The following is a 16,913-nucleotide window of genomic DNA, read 5'->3' as shown; positions in this document are numbered from 1 at the left end:
GACCAATTATACACAGAGAACAAATATAACTGGTGGGAAGAGGGAGGTGAGGGAGGCTTAAAACGGAGTTGGTAAAGCAGTTTTAAAGCGTCAGCTTATTGGTGGCAAACAAACAAACAAATCCCACCAATAATAGTGGGCTTTCCATCTATGCTAAGAATAGTATGCCATGACAGGATTTTTCTTCCTGGGTATTTCCTCCCCTACAAGTTGAAAAATGATTGAAGGGAGTCAGAGAAAATATTGTAAAAATAAACTTAGGGTTCTTAGGAGAAAATTTCTCTCTATTAAGATGAAAATCAAATATGCCTAGGACTAGACATGGATTCAAATTCTAGCTTTGCTACTTTGGTGGATACTTTTTTTTTTTTTAATATATTTTATTGATTTTTTTACAGAGAGGAAGGGAGAGAGATAGAGAGTTAGAAACATCGATCAGCTGCCTCCTGCACAGCCCCTACTGGGGATGTGCCTGCAACCAAGGTACATGCCCTTGATCGGAATCGACCTTGACACCCTTCAGTCCGCAGGCCGACACTCTATCCACTGAGCCAAACAAGTTAGGGCTGGTGAAGATTTTAACCAGCCCACCGTATGCTTGCTCTTTTTCCTTGAAGTGATAAGATGCCCTGGGGACTGGCTGGGCCCATAGCTGCTTATGCACAGTCTAGATTTCCCATCCTTCTTTGCAGATAGATGTGGCCATATAATTATGTGTAGGCCAATGGAAGTGATGTGTGTACCTGCTCAGTCCGGGATATTTTCATCTCCATTATCTGGCTGGAAAATGGCAATGACTGGAACCTGAAAGCCATGGTCGAGGATGGCAGAACCACCCAGCCAAGCACGGACTGCTCACTTCTGGACACCGAAGGTAAAATAAACTTCTATCTTATTTAAACCCCTGTACGTCAAAGTCTCTTTGTTACAGCAACCTAGCCTGTATCCTACTAACATAGCCAATTATATCTATACCACTTGGGGCAAGTGATTTAACCTCAGTTTCCTCATCTGTGAAATGGAATCGTAATATTTATTTTGTAAGGCACTGAGATAAATAAGTGGATTAAGAGATGTGCCAAAGCTGTGCCTTACACACACACAAAAGTGCTCATCCAATGGTAGATAATAGCAAAGATGAAGGATTAGTTAGGAAACTGCTTTCAAAGGCCTTTGAAATCAAGCAGCTACTGTGCCAACAAAGCCCTAAAGGCAGAAACATGTATCTGCTTTTGAGTTTCTATTCGTAACAACATATTGAGGGAAAATCAGGAATATCTTATATTTTAGCCCAGGAAAAGAATTCAGGTTAAGTAATGTTTGATTAGAGGTTAGCACTGTGCCAAAATTTTTAAATAATTATTTAAATCATGCTATTAGTGGATGTTACACAAATACTAGTTATTTGTTTATGCATACTTGATTGGACTGAGTTCCATATTTGTATTAAAAAATAGCTGAGCAGAAAGGTCAATTAATCAATACAGGTCACCTAACCAGGGTAGGCTGAGAAAGAGACACACAAATGAATTGGAATCACCCACACCAGATACCCAGCTTGACACAGAGAGTTCTATAGTCGGTGAAGGCCATGGCCTGATGTCCCCTGCACACATTTTCCCTCTCTGGATAGTGCTTTTGCAAGTAATAATTACTGGCCCTCTGACAGTGTGGACTCTTTCTATCTTTTACTGGTGGGCCATGGTTAAACTGCCCTCTTAGGATTTCTGCAACCTTGCCATTTTGCTGAACGCTGGGGTTGATATCTCTGGCGTCAAGATCAGAAGATTACCCTGACTCTAGGGACTTCCCCAGGGCTTTTTCGTGGGTCTCAAATGTCATAAGATGCAGGAAAACCACAAGATTCATCACCCAGCAGAGGCCAGCATCTCTAAAATGGGAGCATGGATCACATTACCTGACTTAACCCCTTCCATTGACCCTGATAATCCCACTGTGTATAATGGGATGTTGGCTACTATGGCAAAGGGAGGCTGAACCAGAAGGGGGTGAGAAAAGATACTGCACAATCTGTATACACTCTTAGGATCATTTATCCATTAAAATGGGATTGAAATAATGCTTTGCATCCTACTTCATGGAGGTATCAATAAATATTCAGTAAGCCAAACTGGACTCTGCCTCCTCTAAGAGCCTTAAGGGTGCTACAACTGTCTCAGTGAAGGGGAGTTATGGTAATGTGTCATGCAGAACCCACACCTCAGAGAGAGAGGCCGCAGCTCAGGGCCTGCATCCAAACAGAAGCAAGATCTACATATACAAGCATCAGCCAAGGAATGAAAAACTCCCTCTGGTACATGAGTCCCGAGACCTCCCAAGGCACTGGAGCACCAGCAACAATCACACTGCACTAGGGAAGCAACAAACAATTCAGGACCATTATTCCTGCTCTACTTCCCTGAATTGTACTTACAGGCTCCCGGCCATCCATGGCTTCCATCCAGAGCCTCCGGTCCTCCTCCGACAGAGCCTGCATGGTGATAACCCCTGGCCTGCGGAGATAGAAAGACAAGGATATGAAGCTAGGTAGAGAGATCCTGATGAAGATGAACTTAAAGACACCCCCACGCCACAGAATGAGAGATCCCTGGAGATAACAAGGAAGAGAGGCACACCTCCTGGCTTTTCTGAGCCATCTTCCAGTCTCAGAAAGCAAAGGCCTGGTCCTAAATCCCTCTCTATAAGCCCATGTGCCCAGGGAGGTAGGAAGAAACACAGAAGATATGGCTCTACTCACAGAGAAGGACACGGAGAAGTAAAGAGATGCTTTTAGACCTTGTTTGTTCCTTGAGATCTTATTCATTCCTGTTCTCCAAAATGCTTCACAGAGTGATTAAGGGGAAAATATTCAAGCTGGAGAAATTTGGGTCTCCTAATAGCTAGTTCAATGCTTCTAAACTGCTTTTGACATGGAGAGCTTTTATGGAGGTAATCAGCTTTTTAATTATGCTTATATTTAATCTATAGTATTTTTGCTGTTTTTGTTCATCCTCGCCGCACTGGAGGATATTTTTTCCATTGATTTTTGTAGAGAGGATATAAGGAAAAGAGGGAGTGAAAGAGAGAGAAAGAAACATCAATGTGGGAGACATCAACTGGTTGCCTCCCACACATGCCCCAACCTGGGCTGGGAATGGAATCTGCAACCCAGGTACATGCCATAGACTGGGAACTGCACCCGAGACCCTTTGGTGTGCTGCGCTGACTGATGCTCTAACCATTTAGCAACACTGACCAAGGCAAATGGCTAGTATTTTTTAAGGGAAGACTTGCCATGTCAGATGGTAAAGTCTTTACATGCATTTGCTCTTTCACCCTCTCATTGAAATCTGCTTGTTCTTTCAAATTGAGCACAAACCCTCCAGAAAGCATGCACACAATATCAATGGTGTTTGTGGAGTTCCCACTACAAATGGCACTCCAGGCGAACAGACTTGTGCCATACAATTGAACTTGGGAGTAGTATATGCTCATTAAAGCAGTTATTTACTTAGGATCCACAGATGAGTCCCAGAGAGTCCATAAACCATCTTTCCCCTCTAAATGTCTACATATTTTTCTGTAAAAACAATTCCAACTATCAGATTGCCAAAGAAGACTGCAACCCTCAAAAAGTTAAGAATTGTTTATATAAACCTTCATCTTTAAAGTCTGAGAAAGCCTAAACGGGAGGAAGAGGTGCTCTGTGGAAGAATGAGATCCTGCTACCTACCCTCTGAGTCCACAGCACTGCTGAGGATCACAGAGAAGCACAATAGTGAGACACATGGGGCTCTGCCATGCCCTGAGCACCACTGGCCCGGGCCCCACAAGCACCGAAGCCTGTTCATTCAACTCACAACAATCACTGCTCCTGGCTTATTTCCATGGTTCCAATGAATATGCTAGACATATTTATGTTGAAGATATTTTAAATATCACATACTCTTCTTTCATTGATCATTCCCCAACCTCCCCCAAGGAAAAAAGTTTTCAAAGATATGAATATTTAGGTATAGATGAGTTGGGGATTTGAGGTGCAATGGTGTGAGGGTGTGAATGTGTGAGTTTGTTAATGAGTGTGTGTGTGTGTGTGTGTGTGTGTGTGTGAGAGAGAGAGAGAGAGAGAGAGAGAGAGAGAGAGAGAGCACATGGGTGGGGAGGTGGAGGAGTGGAGGGCAGGGGTCTATGTGGGTGGATTAAGTGGATGGATAAGATGGTGCACTGAGCATGGGAGGTAGGTGATAGGACAGACACTCATTCCCAAGAGGGGAGTCATTCTTATGAAGGTCATAATGGGTACTGGCACCCTAACACAAGCATGACTCAGAAGATATAACTTCTCTCTCCACCAGCACCTGTCAGAGGTCTCCTTCCTCTTCTCAGAAATTCTCATTCTCATACCCAAAGGCCCATTCAGTGTGCCAGACCTGCTGGGTGTCTGCAGAGCTGGCAACCACCACTCCACAGAGATGGCCCTATAGTTTGGGGACACAGTGAATTGCTTATAGCCTTCCATCTTTCAAACAGCTAAGTACAAAGCATTAAGGCTTTGAAATTAAAAGGCTACAAAGCTACTGTCCACCGCAGAACTCTCAAGTCCCTGGACCTGATCTTCGAGTCTTACTTGAAGTGTTCCCAGACCACTGATTTCAGAATTGGGCATTCCCTTCAAACGGAGATTCCCAGCCCAACCCCACCTTCTTGAATCTGAACTTCTGGACGGGGCCTACAAACTTGGATTTTAACCAACTACCCAGGTGATCCTGATGTACAGTCTGAGCCCAATGCCATGGGCTTCCCACCCACCCCCACCTTTTCCTTCCTGTTCTCCCTGCCCTGGAGAGCAAAGCCACCCTCTTCTCCACACTGGAGTCACGTAGACAATGTTCTCCAAGTTACTTCCTGCTCAGTGCTCACCAGCAAACAGTGAGACCACAATGCCTAGCATACCAAGATCTCAGGGACCTTGCAAATGTCACACCAACTTCATGGCACACAGTGTGAAATTTCCACCCAGGGCCGCAAAGAGGAAGTTCAGACAAACTCCGAGGCTCTGAAGGGTGAGCCACTTAGCCTTAGTAACCAGGAAACTTAAGAAGATTTGTTTTTTTAAATGTATTTTTTATTGAATTCAAAGAAGAAAGGAGAGGAAGAGAGATAGAAACATCAATGATGAGAGAACCACTGATTGGCTGCCTCCTGCATGTTCCCTACTAGGGATCGAGCCTGCAACCGGGCATGTGCCCTTGACCAGAATCAAACCCAGTACCCTTGAGTCCACAGACCAATGCTGTACCCACTGAGCCAAAACGGCTAGGGCAAGAGGGTTTGTTTTCATTTCAAGAAGAAATATCAAAACACAAGTTCTTTTCCACATGTAGTAGAGAAGTGAACAAAATGGACTAGTCCCTCCTGCAAGTACCTTAATGAACTCTTGCACGGGGTCAAATGAGATTGAACGGTAAAAGGCCCTGTAAAACCTAGAGTGCATCATAACTACAAGGGCTCAGAACACCGCTCTAATCCAAAAAAAAACAAGAATCCATTAGTGTCCAGTTTGACTGTGGCTTCTTTTCTACAGCAGTAGCCCTCCACATTTTTTTTCTGCCTCAAAATGCTCAAGAGATGGAAAGGCAATGAGTTTTGTTTTGTTTTTAAAAACACAAAAAGCACTAACTATAACAAAAAATATGGATAAATTGTACTTCACCAAAATGAAGAACTTCCATTCATCAAAAGATACCATTAAGAGAGTGAAAAGACTAACTACAGAGTAAGGCAAGATATTTGTAATTTATATCTCCAGTAAGGCTCATATTGTCCAGAATATTTAAAGAATGCCAACAAATAAATAAAAAATGAACAACCCAATTAATAAAATACATAAAAGATTTGAATAGGCCATAAAGAAAGACAAACAAATGGCCAAGGAGCACAAGAAATTGGGATCAACATGATGACTCATCAGGGAAATGCAATGAAAACCACAATAAAATACAACAAACTCCCTCCTGAATGGAACTTATTCAAAGACCATCAATACCAACTCCTGACAAGAACGTAGAGCCACTGGAATTCTCATACATGCTGGTAGGAGAGTAAATTGATCAAACCAAACAAAAGTAAACATGCACCCACTCTATGACCTAACAATTCTACCTCTAGATATATACCCAAGTGAAATGCGTGCATATGTCCACCAAAAGACACATTCAAGAATGCTCAGTTTTATGCATCATGGCCAAAATTTGCAACAGCAAAAAAACTAATATCCATCAATAAAAGAATTGTTGTATATTTAAACAATGGAATATCACACAACAATAAAATAGAATCAAATACTGCTACACACAACAAGAAGAATGAATCTCATAGACATAATAATGAGGGAAAGAAGCTGGACACAAAAGACTATAAAGGGCATGATTCCATTTCTATCATGTTCAAACACTGACAGACATCAGAACAGTAATTTCATCTTGGGGAAGGGATATGGGCAATGAATGGGGTGTGAACACAAGGATACCTGCTGGGCAATAGAAACTTGATCTAGGTGTTACACAGGCAGAAGGTGGGGGGCCGGGGGGGGTGCCTCCTGTATGCCCTACTGGGATCAAGTCCGCAACTGGGGGGTGAGGGGGGAGAAGAGGCGGTTATTAAGATACAGACCTAAGGTTTTAGGCATCTTATTGTGACTACATCTTAATTAAAAAATGTTTTTTTAAATACTATCAACAATAAAAATATATTTAAAAAATAAAAAATGTTTTTAAGTAACTTGGGCTCACCAGTTATCCTGAGTCTAGTGCTTCCTTGTGTGTAAGCCTAGTGGACGAGTAACTGAACTATGCTATTCTTCTTTAAAATGCAAATTATAAGAATATCTACCTCATGGGGTTGTTGTGAAGGTTAAATGAGAGATGTATAAGGCATTTCAAAGGGTCAGACACACAGTAATGCTCCCAAAATTATTTATCACAGGGACACGACTTGGGAGGGAGGAGGCAGGATGTTAAGTGTGGAGTAGGATCAAAATTATGGAGGGACATGGGCACGTGTATGTAGTTTAAAAAGGGAAAGAAAAGAGCCACAGGCACTTCTGATTCTCAAGACACCACCCCCAAAGCCCTTACCTACAGAGAGCCCTGAAAATCACACCCTACCACAAAGCAAGCCAGGCCAAGGGCTGACGTGACACACAGACTCTGCTATTGCAACCATTTCCTCCTGAGTGAAGCATCCAAGTGCTCTTTTCCCTGTTATGGAATTAATGCCTGATAATTTATAAGGACAAAGAAGGAGCCTTGAGCAATTCTAGAAAATCTGCCAAGAGCTCCCTCTACCCACCAGATGAGAAAAGGAACAAGAGTCGTATAATCCTTTCTAGAGCTCAAGCCCAAGATCCTACTTAGGAGACAGCACTTTATTTTCGCTCAGAACCAGTCCTTGCTTACTGCTCTATCTGGATCAGCTTGAGGACCATGATCAAGGATCCGCAATTTTCTCTAAGCTGGCACCCCGCCTGTCACACAGGGGCGATGAAGAAAACAGTTATTCATCTATCACAGGGCAAAGTGCTGCCCACCACCATATCTCCTCCAACTCTGGCCTCCAAAAACAGCCCACAGAAAGCCATACTTGGTTTAGCAACATATCTCGGAGCTGGGACCACTGATGTCAGTTCAGAGCTTTTTCATCAGCCAAGAACAAGCAGCATCACAACCAGCCCTGACTCCAGGGTTACTCGACAGCTTTCCTACTCTAATCTTATTCCTGAATCTGAGTCAACAATAGTGATCTCAGTGGCTTGGCAATTTACCCACTTCCTACTGGACAAGGAAATGCTATTACTGACTCCACCCCACTGAAACAAACACACTCAGAATCTAACAGGACTGTTCTTTCTAAATAAACCTCCAAAGAGCTAGAGTTTACTCATTCACAAGACTATAAATCTTCTGTTGGCAAGAGCTTGTTCTCAGCTTCCATCCACACTACAGTACATTTAAGGGTCAAGTTCAGCGTAAAAGGAGGAGGGTGGCACCCACAGAAACACATGTTCTCACAGCCTGTGTTTGAAACCTGCCTCACTGTGTTTATTTAGGAAGAGGGAAATGATAAAAAGCTTGGAGAATGGGGCTGCCACCCACAGGTGAAAGGGCTGAGCGAGTAACAGGGAGAAGTGGTCCTTGCCTCTGAAACGCTCCTGGGAAACTGATTTCTAACAGATCCTGGACGAGGGCTCAAAGTTCAATAAATCTTCATGTTCATAAACATATGGCAGATCTTCATTTACATAAAATAGGGCCAAAGCCAGGCAGAATAAACTTGAAGAATGACATCTCTTCCATGTCTGCCTAACAGACTGCAGGCTCAAATGTCAAGAGAGACCAGGCAAGAAAGAAAGCAAAATGAGAGAAACTGGGTAAGAAGTTCCTCACTGCCCCAACAAAATGGGTTTGGTCTCATTTTCATTAAAACATGCAGTCTTTTGTGTGTTTTTTTATTTTGCACTTCTACTTTCTGATAGAGACATAGGGACAAAGGAGTAGTTCCCTCTGTGAGAAAAACAACAATGCAAGGACAAGGCAAAGTGACAGCTGTTGCCTGTCATCGTGGTGGGGAACAAGGAATGGTGGGGACTACAGCCAAGTGAAAAGGCCAAACCCCACCTACCAGAAGCATTCATCATTCAACTCTACAAATAGCTGATACGTGGGATGGTAAGATCAGCATTTATAGATATTTCCAATTTTAAGATGTTGCCTCAAACTACTCAAGCCAAACCAAACATGTCTGGCCCACCAGTTTGCAACATCTGGTGCCTGTGTCTGTCTTTCTCTGCCTCCCTCTACGTGAGCTCCACTCCAGGTTATCCTGGCAGGTTATAAAGTCATCTCATGCATGAGGACCAATAATGATGCATGTCTGTGTTCTTGATTAACCTCAAAGGCAAACACAGCAAAGCATCTCCAGTTCATCAACAAAGGAGGAACTTGGGATGCTTTCCCATCTTTCTCAACGCTCAGGACCTAGTGTCATCACTGAAGAACAACATTAATCTACCCTTTGGAGATAAAAAGTTGACTCTGCACAAACTATGCATGATATGAAATAATGAAAAGTCCCTGTCCACTGCAGATCTTTGTACATGAGAAGAACATGCAACATGAGAACCTGGGTGGGATCCAGGCGCGAGAAAAAAGTGAGAGAGAAACTAGAAGTTGCAAACTGGTGGCCCACACACTGTGGCTAAGATTTATTGAGTGTTTATTATGGGTAAGCACTATGCTAAGGATTTCATGAGCATTATCATTTATTTGTCACAATAACTATATGAAGTAACTACCATCACTATACCGCTTTTAAAAACTGATACTCAGAAACCATTTGCACAATGGCACACCACAAGTAGGTGGCAAAGCCTCAGCTTGAACCCAGTCAGTCTGCCTGACTTTCAAAGCAAAGCCCACATCTTAACCACAATGCTGTACTGCCCCCAAGTGCATGCAGTGTATGTCCTGAGATCCAGGGCTACCAGCTCCTTAGGAGAAAGAAGCACCTCTCCCTCCACCTCCCCAGCCCCCACACCCACACACATACACACTTTCAGAATAGAAGACTTCTAATTAATTATTTAGAAAGGACCTAGTCCTAATGACTGAATGCCTCATAACCTATTACAGCCTACAGCACTGACCTCTTGGGAGGAAAGGTCCTAAAATAACTAGTACCATAGCAGTAATAACAATTTATAGAGTAAATATGACCAATCACATCAGATAATTCCCTACATCTTTATTTTAAAGGAGACTGAAGTCACAAACCAACAGGAAGCCCAGACGAAGAAATCTTTGCGCATTAAGTTGCATGGTTCTTCCATGTACCAGATATTGATTGAGTACCTATCACATGCCAGCCATAATGCTAGGCACTGGCGACACAGGAGTAAGCACATTTTAACACACCGCACTAGGAGAAAACATTATTAATTGCTGAGATGAGTAAGACTTGGGAAGAACGCAAGCACTTGTTACTACTGTTCATAACAAACAATGACAAAATATTCTAATTCAGGAACTCTCCTAGTTCATTTAGGAATATTCTTTCATTATTACTATTCTATCTCGTGATAAATAGAAGTCCACATAAGTGGAATTTACTGATTGAATTGTCTCTTCTCTTTAGATTTACGTAACAGAAAAATTTTGGTTTACATTTAATTTTGGTTAAATAAACATTTTATATATAGAAATTGGAAAACAAACTGGTATACCAAATCAGTAACACCACAAATTTCACTATGCAGACTAAATAATCAAAGTAAGGTTGACTCATTTCACACCACAGTCCACTAACAATCACATGCCATTCTTATTTAAAACAGAATCAAACAGGAAGTACTCTCTAATTATTTTTTTAAAATGTAAATGTAAATGACAAGTTCAAATGACAAAAATTCCTAGAACTTCTCAACTAAATTACTTTACAGAACAGCTAAAAAGCAATCCAGAAAGTATGATATTTCCCCCGGCTCTGCCCCCACCCAAGTCATGGAAGTCAGAGCAGTATAACACCCTCTGAGGAAGGAAAAAGCCATTTCCCCTCTGAAATGTCATTGGCATTGAGACCGGTGCTCTAATCCAACCAGCAGGAAGGCAAAATCAAATATTATTTCAAACAAGGGGTGAGAAGGGGAGGGGAAGGGAAGTTTGAAACCAGGAAAAATGGTTTCATCTGTTGCAAAAGATAAAGGCGCATTGCACCATGAGGGCCAGGATTCCTGGTTCTCAGCACATGATGCAGCCGAAATCACTCCGCTGTTTTCTTCACCATCCTCAATATACCGACCCTGCAGCCAAGAGCCTGACACTTCAGGAATCAGGTGAAATGTAATGTTTACACAGAGGCTAAATTAACTACGCGTGCTTGCCTTTGTAGGAAAATGGGTATGAAATGATCCATCATGAATGGGTGAGAAGAAGGAATTTCTAGAGAAAGAGTGAGTCACTTAGAATACCTTTCTCTTGAGTAATATTCACATGATGATGTCTTCTACAGAAATCTACACACAAACACACACACACACACACACACACACCGCCCAGACTCCTGTCAATGTATGAAAGACAGCTAATTTTCAACTGGACGCCTCGTGGTAACTAATACACATACAAAACTGCCATCTAGAGGTTGAGGACTGAAACAGTGTGTTACATAAGATGCTTCTTTTTGGAAAACACAATTTCACAAAGACACACAAACAAGGGCATGCATACACACCACATACCAAACTGAAAGTAATAGCATTATTTTAACTTCAAAATAGTATGGTTTCCTTTTGAGATCAGACATTGGAAGGAGCATAAAACTTTTTATCTTGTGCAGGACATATATCTGTAAATAACAAGTTGTCACATACATATTTTAAAAAATGGAATCTTCCCTTAGTAGCCCCTTTGCACATTTAATACACCCGTCTTCACTCTCAACTTACAGGTGAATAGAAAATTAATGGCACAATAAGAAAAGGAACACCATCAGGATAGAAAAAAATGGGCTCAAAGATACACCCACCAAAGCTAAGGTCTACCATAAGGACAATGAAGTCCCAGGTTTTAGGGGAGAGAAAAAAATTCAAAGGCACAACCTTTTCCAACACAAGACTGCATCAGGGATAAATATTAATGCGTTTCATCTTCACAACAATTCTGCAAGGTAGGTATGATAAGCCCCTTCTTACAAATATGGTTTAACCACCTGCCCAAATTTAAACCACAGGGTAGGGGGTTTAAATTCAAACTCAGGGCTGCTTCGATCTTTCACCTGCATCGTGCAGCCTGCTATAAAAGCAAACTTGAAATAAAGGTGGTGACATCTTAGTGGGTTTGAATAGGTTTTTCAGATCCTCCATAATCTTTCTAGCCTCCACTATCCTTACTTTAACCAACCTTCCATTTTCCTGGGGGGGTTTGTGCTATACAGATATGCAGATCATGTGTGTACTTGCTGAAGTTTTAGTTTAAATAGCAACTAACATGATTAAGCTCCTGTAGTCTCTTTCACAACAGTTCAGCAAAGTCCCAAAGGAAAAATAATGTAACTCAAACATTGCATTACCATAGGAAAAAAGTTAAACAGCCACATGCACACAGTGCTGTATTAAAAACTGCATAACATGATGTTATTCTGCCTCTGGAAGCAAATTACCTGAAACAGATATTCAGAAATGAGCAGAGGTATATAAAACATGCCTAATTAAACAACCAACCAACACAAAGAAAAGTTCACATACTATGCAAACACAAGATAGAGGTGACAGTGGGTATGACATGCCTCACTGGGACTGGTCCTGAGGAAAGCTGTCCCTATATTAGTGGAAAGCTTGCAAAAGGAGGACTTCAGATTTGATTGAAAGAAAAATCAGATGATGACTTTTAAGAAAGAAAGTCCAATAGATTCATAGTGCTTCATTAAACTTTCTATCTCCACTGCCGGTAGAGTCTCTGGCATATAATTCTACTAAATAAATGAGGGAGGGAGGAAGAGAAAGAGAGAGGAAATGAACTCAGGGTATTCCAGTCATGCCATCATTCTCTATAAGAATGAAAAGTAAGGTCCCTCTGTTACATTTTCCCAATAGCATTCTGGCCCTCCAGGTTTGCTGGAACACTCAACACACTGTATGTGTGTATGTATGTGTGTGTGTGTGTGTGTGTGTGTGTGTGTGTGTGGTGTGTATCCCAAAATTCACGCAAGAAGTAATTTTGATAGAAAACATAGGTTTATAATTAAAAATTGTAAATTTTTTATTGATTCATAAAGTATTTCTTCTTCGAAAATGCGGCTGCTCAGGCAATAATAGCTATCGCAACATGATAATCCAGTTTACCCGATATGCTATTCCATACATAACCCTATCCTGTATACTTTATGAATCAATAAAAAGTTTACAATTTTTAGTTATAAACCTATGTTTTCTATCAAAATTACTTCTTTGTGAATTTTGGGACATCCTTTATATGCCTTTAATTGCATGAGTGAGTGAGTGAGTGAGTGAGTGAGTGTGTGTGTGTGTGTGTGTGTGCACGCGCGCGCACATTCTACCCTCAGAGGTAAGTTCCCTGAAGGCAAAGACTATGCTTATCTTGGTCTCCATTACACCCCTAGCACCAAGTACCTAGATCACTTCTAAGACTCTAAGAAGTTGTCCTTTGCTGCCATCTCTGGAGTGCCAATGCTGGGGATGGAGCCTCAAACACTCCACATAATATCTCCAAATGTATGGACCATTGAAGAAAACTAATCCTGTAAACAAGAAAGCATTCTAATTGTTTCCTTTCCCCAAGTATAAGTACTGCCCCTTAAGACTACATTGATTCGCTTTTTTCCTATTATTTTCCATATGATTTAGTGACCTTCCTGGAAAACATCTGGGAGAAAACAACCATGTGTTATTTAACATCTGTGAGAAATCTCTTAAAAATCAACAAATACAGAAATAGTAGGAGATGACTACCACCAGGATCCTTTAGCTTAAACAAATATTTTCCTTACATTTGCTCATTAATATCCATGAGATGCTGCATGGGAGAGTTAATCATTTAAAGTGACTGAAGATAGACACTGGCAAGTGTTAGCAATTCACATGCCAATACCGCTAATTCACATGCTGCTTTTCCATGAAGTCCATTTTTTTAATTTTTATTTTTCAATTACAGTTGACATTCAATATTACTTTATATTAGTTTCAGATGTACAGCAAAGTGGTTAGATAATCATATAATTTGCGAAGTGGTCCCCCCAACAGATGAAGTCTCCTTTTCACTCAGGAATTTTACACTAAACTCTCTCCAAAAGAGTTGATTCACTTTCAGAGAAAAAAATGATAAACCTAGTCTTTATTCAATTAGCCAATATAAAATATAAACCTTCAAATGCCCCTTGCTATCTATTAGAAGTGCTAGCCCTGGAAGGGGCAGTCTCTCCGTATTCAGAAAGGTATTTAAGGTGTCAAAACACCAAACTATATAGAAAATAAAAATTACAAGTACTACAACAGAACCATGTACACCAGTGATGGCGAACCTTTTGAGCTTGGTGTTTCAGCATTTTGAAAAACCCTAACTTAACTCTGGTGCCATGTCACATATAGAAATTTTTTAATATTTGCAATCATAGTATAAAAAAGATTTATATTTTTGATATTTATTTTATATATTTAAATGCCATTTAACAAAGAAAAATCAACCAAAAAAATGAGTTTGCATGTCACCTCTGACACGTGTGTCATACATTTGCCATCACTGGTGTACACACATCCTGCTTATTAAGAGATTTAGCAGCCTCATTCTGTACCCCTCAATTCATGACAAAGGAAAAGAGACATCAACTTAGAAGAAATCAACTTCCCAAATCCACTCAGAATGTTGAATCTGACACGTCTGCTCTCAGATTATAATTGGGACATGCAAAGCTTTTATGGGCACAGTAAAGGGGGAAGGTGGTATGAAATGTCTACAAGGGTAGAAACGGCAAGTTTTCACTGCCTAAAAAACAACAGTCTACAACTTCTGGGGAAACATCTGAAGGAGAAAGCACAGAAAACAATTCAGCATCAAAAAAACATCACTGAGCTTGCACCCTGTCTCACAGAGAGCTACAATGCAAGGCATGTCCTCTCCCAAACAGCCATGTGGAGGAACGACCATCTCTAAGAACTATACATCTGAACTATACAACTGGCTCCACTGCCAAACAAACACATTGTCTTCACTTCTTTCATGGAGGACCACAATATGAATCCCCTGCTTTAGAACTGAGAAGAAAGATGTCTCCAAGTGCTTAAAGCAACCTGATTTAAGATTTATTTAAAATCAAGAGTAAGCAATTTTAACTTGATGTACACTTTATACAATACCCCTGGGCTACCCTAACTCAACGTACTTCTCCATACAACTCTTCTCCACTACCATCCCCTTTCACATACCAAGCATGGTGAAAGGCTAGGGAACTTTCTTTTCCTTACAAATATATTTATTTCCCTTGCATTTAGAGTTTAGTTACTTAACAATGAATAATAACAGCTAGCCCTGGCCAGTGTTGCTAACTGGTCAGAACGTCCACCTGAGTGTCAAAGGTCAAGGGTTTGATTCCTAGTCCGAGTCGAGGATTGTGTAGAAGGCAACCAATTGATGTCTCTCTCTCACACATTGATGTTTCTCCCACCCCCCCACCCCCGCTCCCTTGCTCCCTCCCTTGCACTCTCTTTAAATAAAGTAATGGAAAAAATATCCTCAGGGAAAGATTAATAATAATCCTATATAATAAAAGGCCAGTGACCATAACCACATAATGACTGACTGGATCCAACCTATAAACCAGTTGCTATGGGGTGCATTGACCACGTCTCGGTCCCTCCCCTGTGCCCGCAGACTCTGATCGCTGGATGGCAAACAGGAAACCGGGGTGGGTGGCGGCAGGACAGGACTGAGTACTGGGGCAAGCAGGCAGAAGGCAGACCTCTTGGTCCCTCCGATCCCTCCCCACCCACCAGATGGCAAATGAGGAACCAGGGTGGGTGGCAGCAGCGGGGCTGGACTGGGGACTAGCAAGCAGGTGGAAGATGGCCCTGATCACAGGCTAGGCCTAGGGACCCTACCTGTGCATGATTTCATGTGCTGGGCCTCTATTAATAATAACATCAGCTAATACTTGTTGAGCATTTATTATTTGGCATTCTGCTAAGTATTTTTATATGCATTTTCTTCGTGAATCCTTACAATTCTAGGAACTAGGTACTATTTCCATCTTAATTTTCCAGATAAGGAAATCAAAGCCCCTGAGAGATTAAGTAACTTGCCCAAGGTCACATGGCTGCTGAACAAAGTCAAAATTTAGATCCAGGTTGCTGGACTAGAGAGCCAGAGTTGTAATGACTAAGCTGCTAAAGAGACAGTTATTTCCATGAACTTCTCAGGCCAAAAGGGCATGTTCTCTGCCTGGGAGCTCCAGCAGCCTCCAACAGCCACAGTGTAGACACACATCCTGGCACCAGTAGGGGTCCCACACCTGCCACATGCAGAGGGGCACACCCCAGGTGGTACTCCATTTCTGGATCTTCTAGAGCTGGGGCTAAGTGGCCACAGGTAACGTCTCAAGGAGGGGGAAAGTACTGGCTTATCAAAATGGTGTGGCTTTTCCATTTAATAAAGGGGAGAAATTAAGTGGCATTACAGGAGAATCATGCTGGGATTTAAGGATCTTCCTGCTAGCACTGCTGATCTTGAACAGATAGCTCAAATAAGCTGAGCACATGGCTTTCATTGAAAGAATTAACCTGCTGCCAAAGAAAGTGTCTCTAAGAATTGGAATGTTGTCAAACTAGCTTAACACCACGAAATGGTACGACTTAATGAGACACTATAAATCTTGAGAAATAAAACACAGAGTTCTTTCTCCAAAGACTGATTTCACAAGTGGGTTGCTATTGTCCCTGGGCGGGCGGGCGCGCCCAGGGACAATAGCACACACACACACACACACACACACACACACACACACACACACGTAGGTGAAAAGCTGTAACTAAAAGCTGACATTTTTTTAATTGAGGAGAATGTCCCCCCCTTTTCTTCATGCAATTCCTTTTGAATCATTTTATTGAATTTTAAAAGTAAACATTTCTTTAAAGTAAACAAATCTCAAATAGCTGATACAGTCATGTTAGAGTCAGTTTTATTTAAACATCTATTCAACCTCCTGAGACAGAACACACATTCCTAAGACAAGGAGCCTTCACACTAAAATAAAACCAACCAACCAGCGGCTCAGTGCTGAACCTAAAAATGTGGGGAGGAGACACTAATCCTTAAAAATCAGCAACAAGCCTGAGTCTATTCCCAAATGAG

General features: G+C 41.5%; 1 protein-coding gene across 1 annotated transcript in view; it reads right to left on the bottom strand.

The window, feature by feature from the left end:
- ARHGAP26 (Rho GTPase activating protein 26) overlaps window positions 1–16,913 on the bottom strand; it is a 416,968-nt gene that overhangs the window by 266,039 nt on the left and 134,016 nt on the right. The window contains exon 11 of the mRNA XM_006777037.2: window positions 2,435–2,513. Coding sequence (XP_006777100.1) covers window positions 2,435–2,513 — 79 coding nt within the window. The remainder of the gene's footprint in view (window positions 1–2,434; window positions 2,514–16,913) is intronic.

This window comes from Myotis davidii, unplaced genomic scaffold (assembly GCF_000327345.1).
Source record: "Myotis davidii unplaced genomic scaffold, ASM32734v1 scaffold89, whole genome shotgun sequence".
Classification (NCBI taxonomy): Eukaryota; Metazoa; Chordata; class Mammalia; order Chiroptera; family Vespertilionidae; genus Myotis; species Myotis davidii.
Note: the sequence above shows the minus strand (reverse complement) of the source record. Positions and strands in the feature narration are given on the sequence as shown.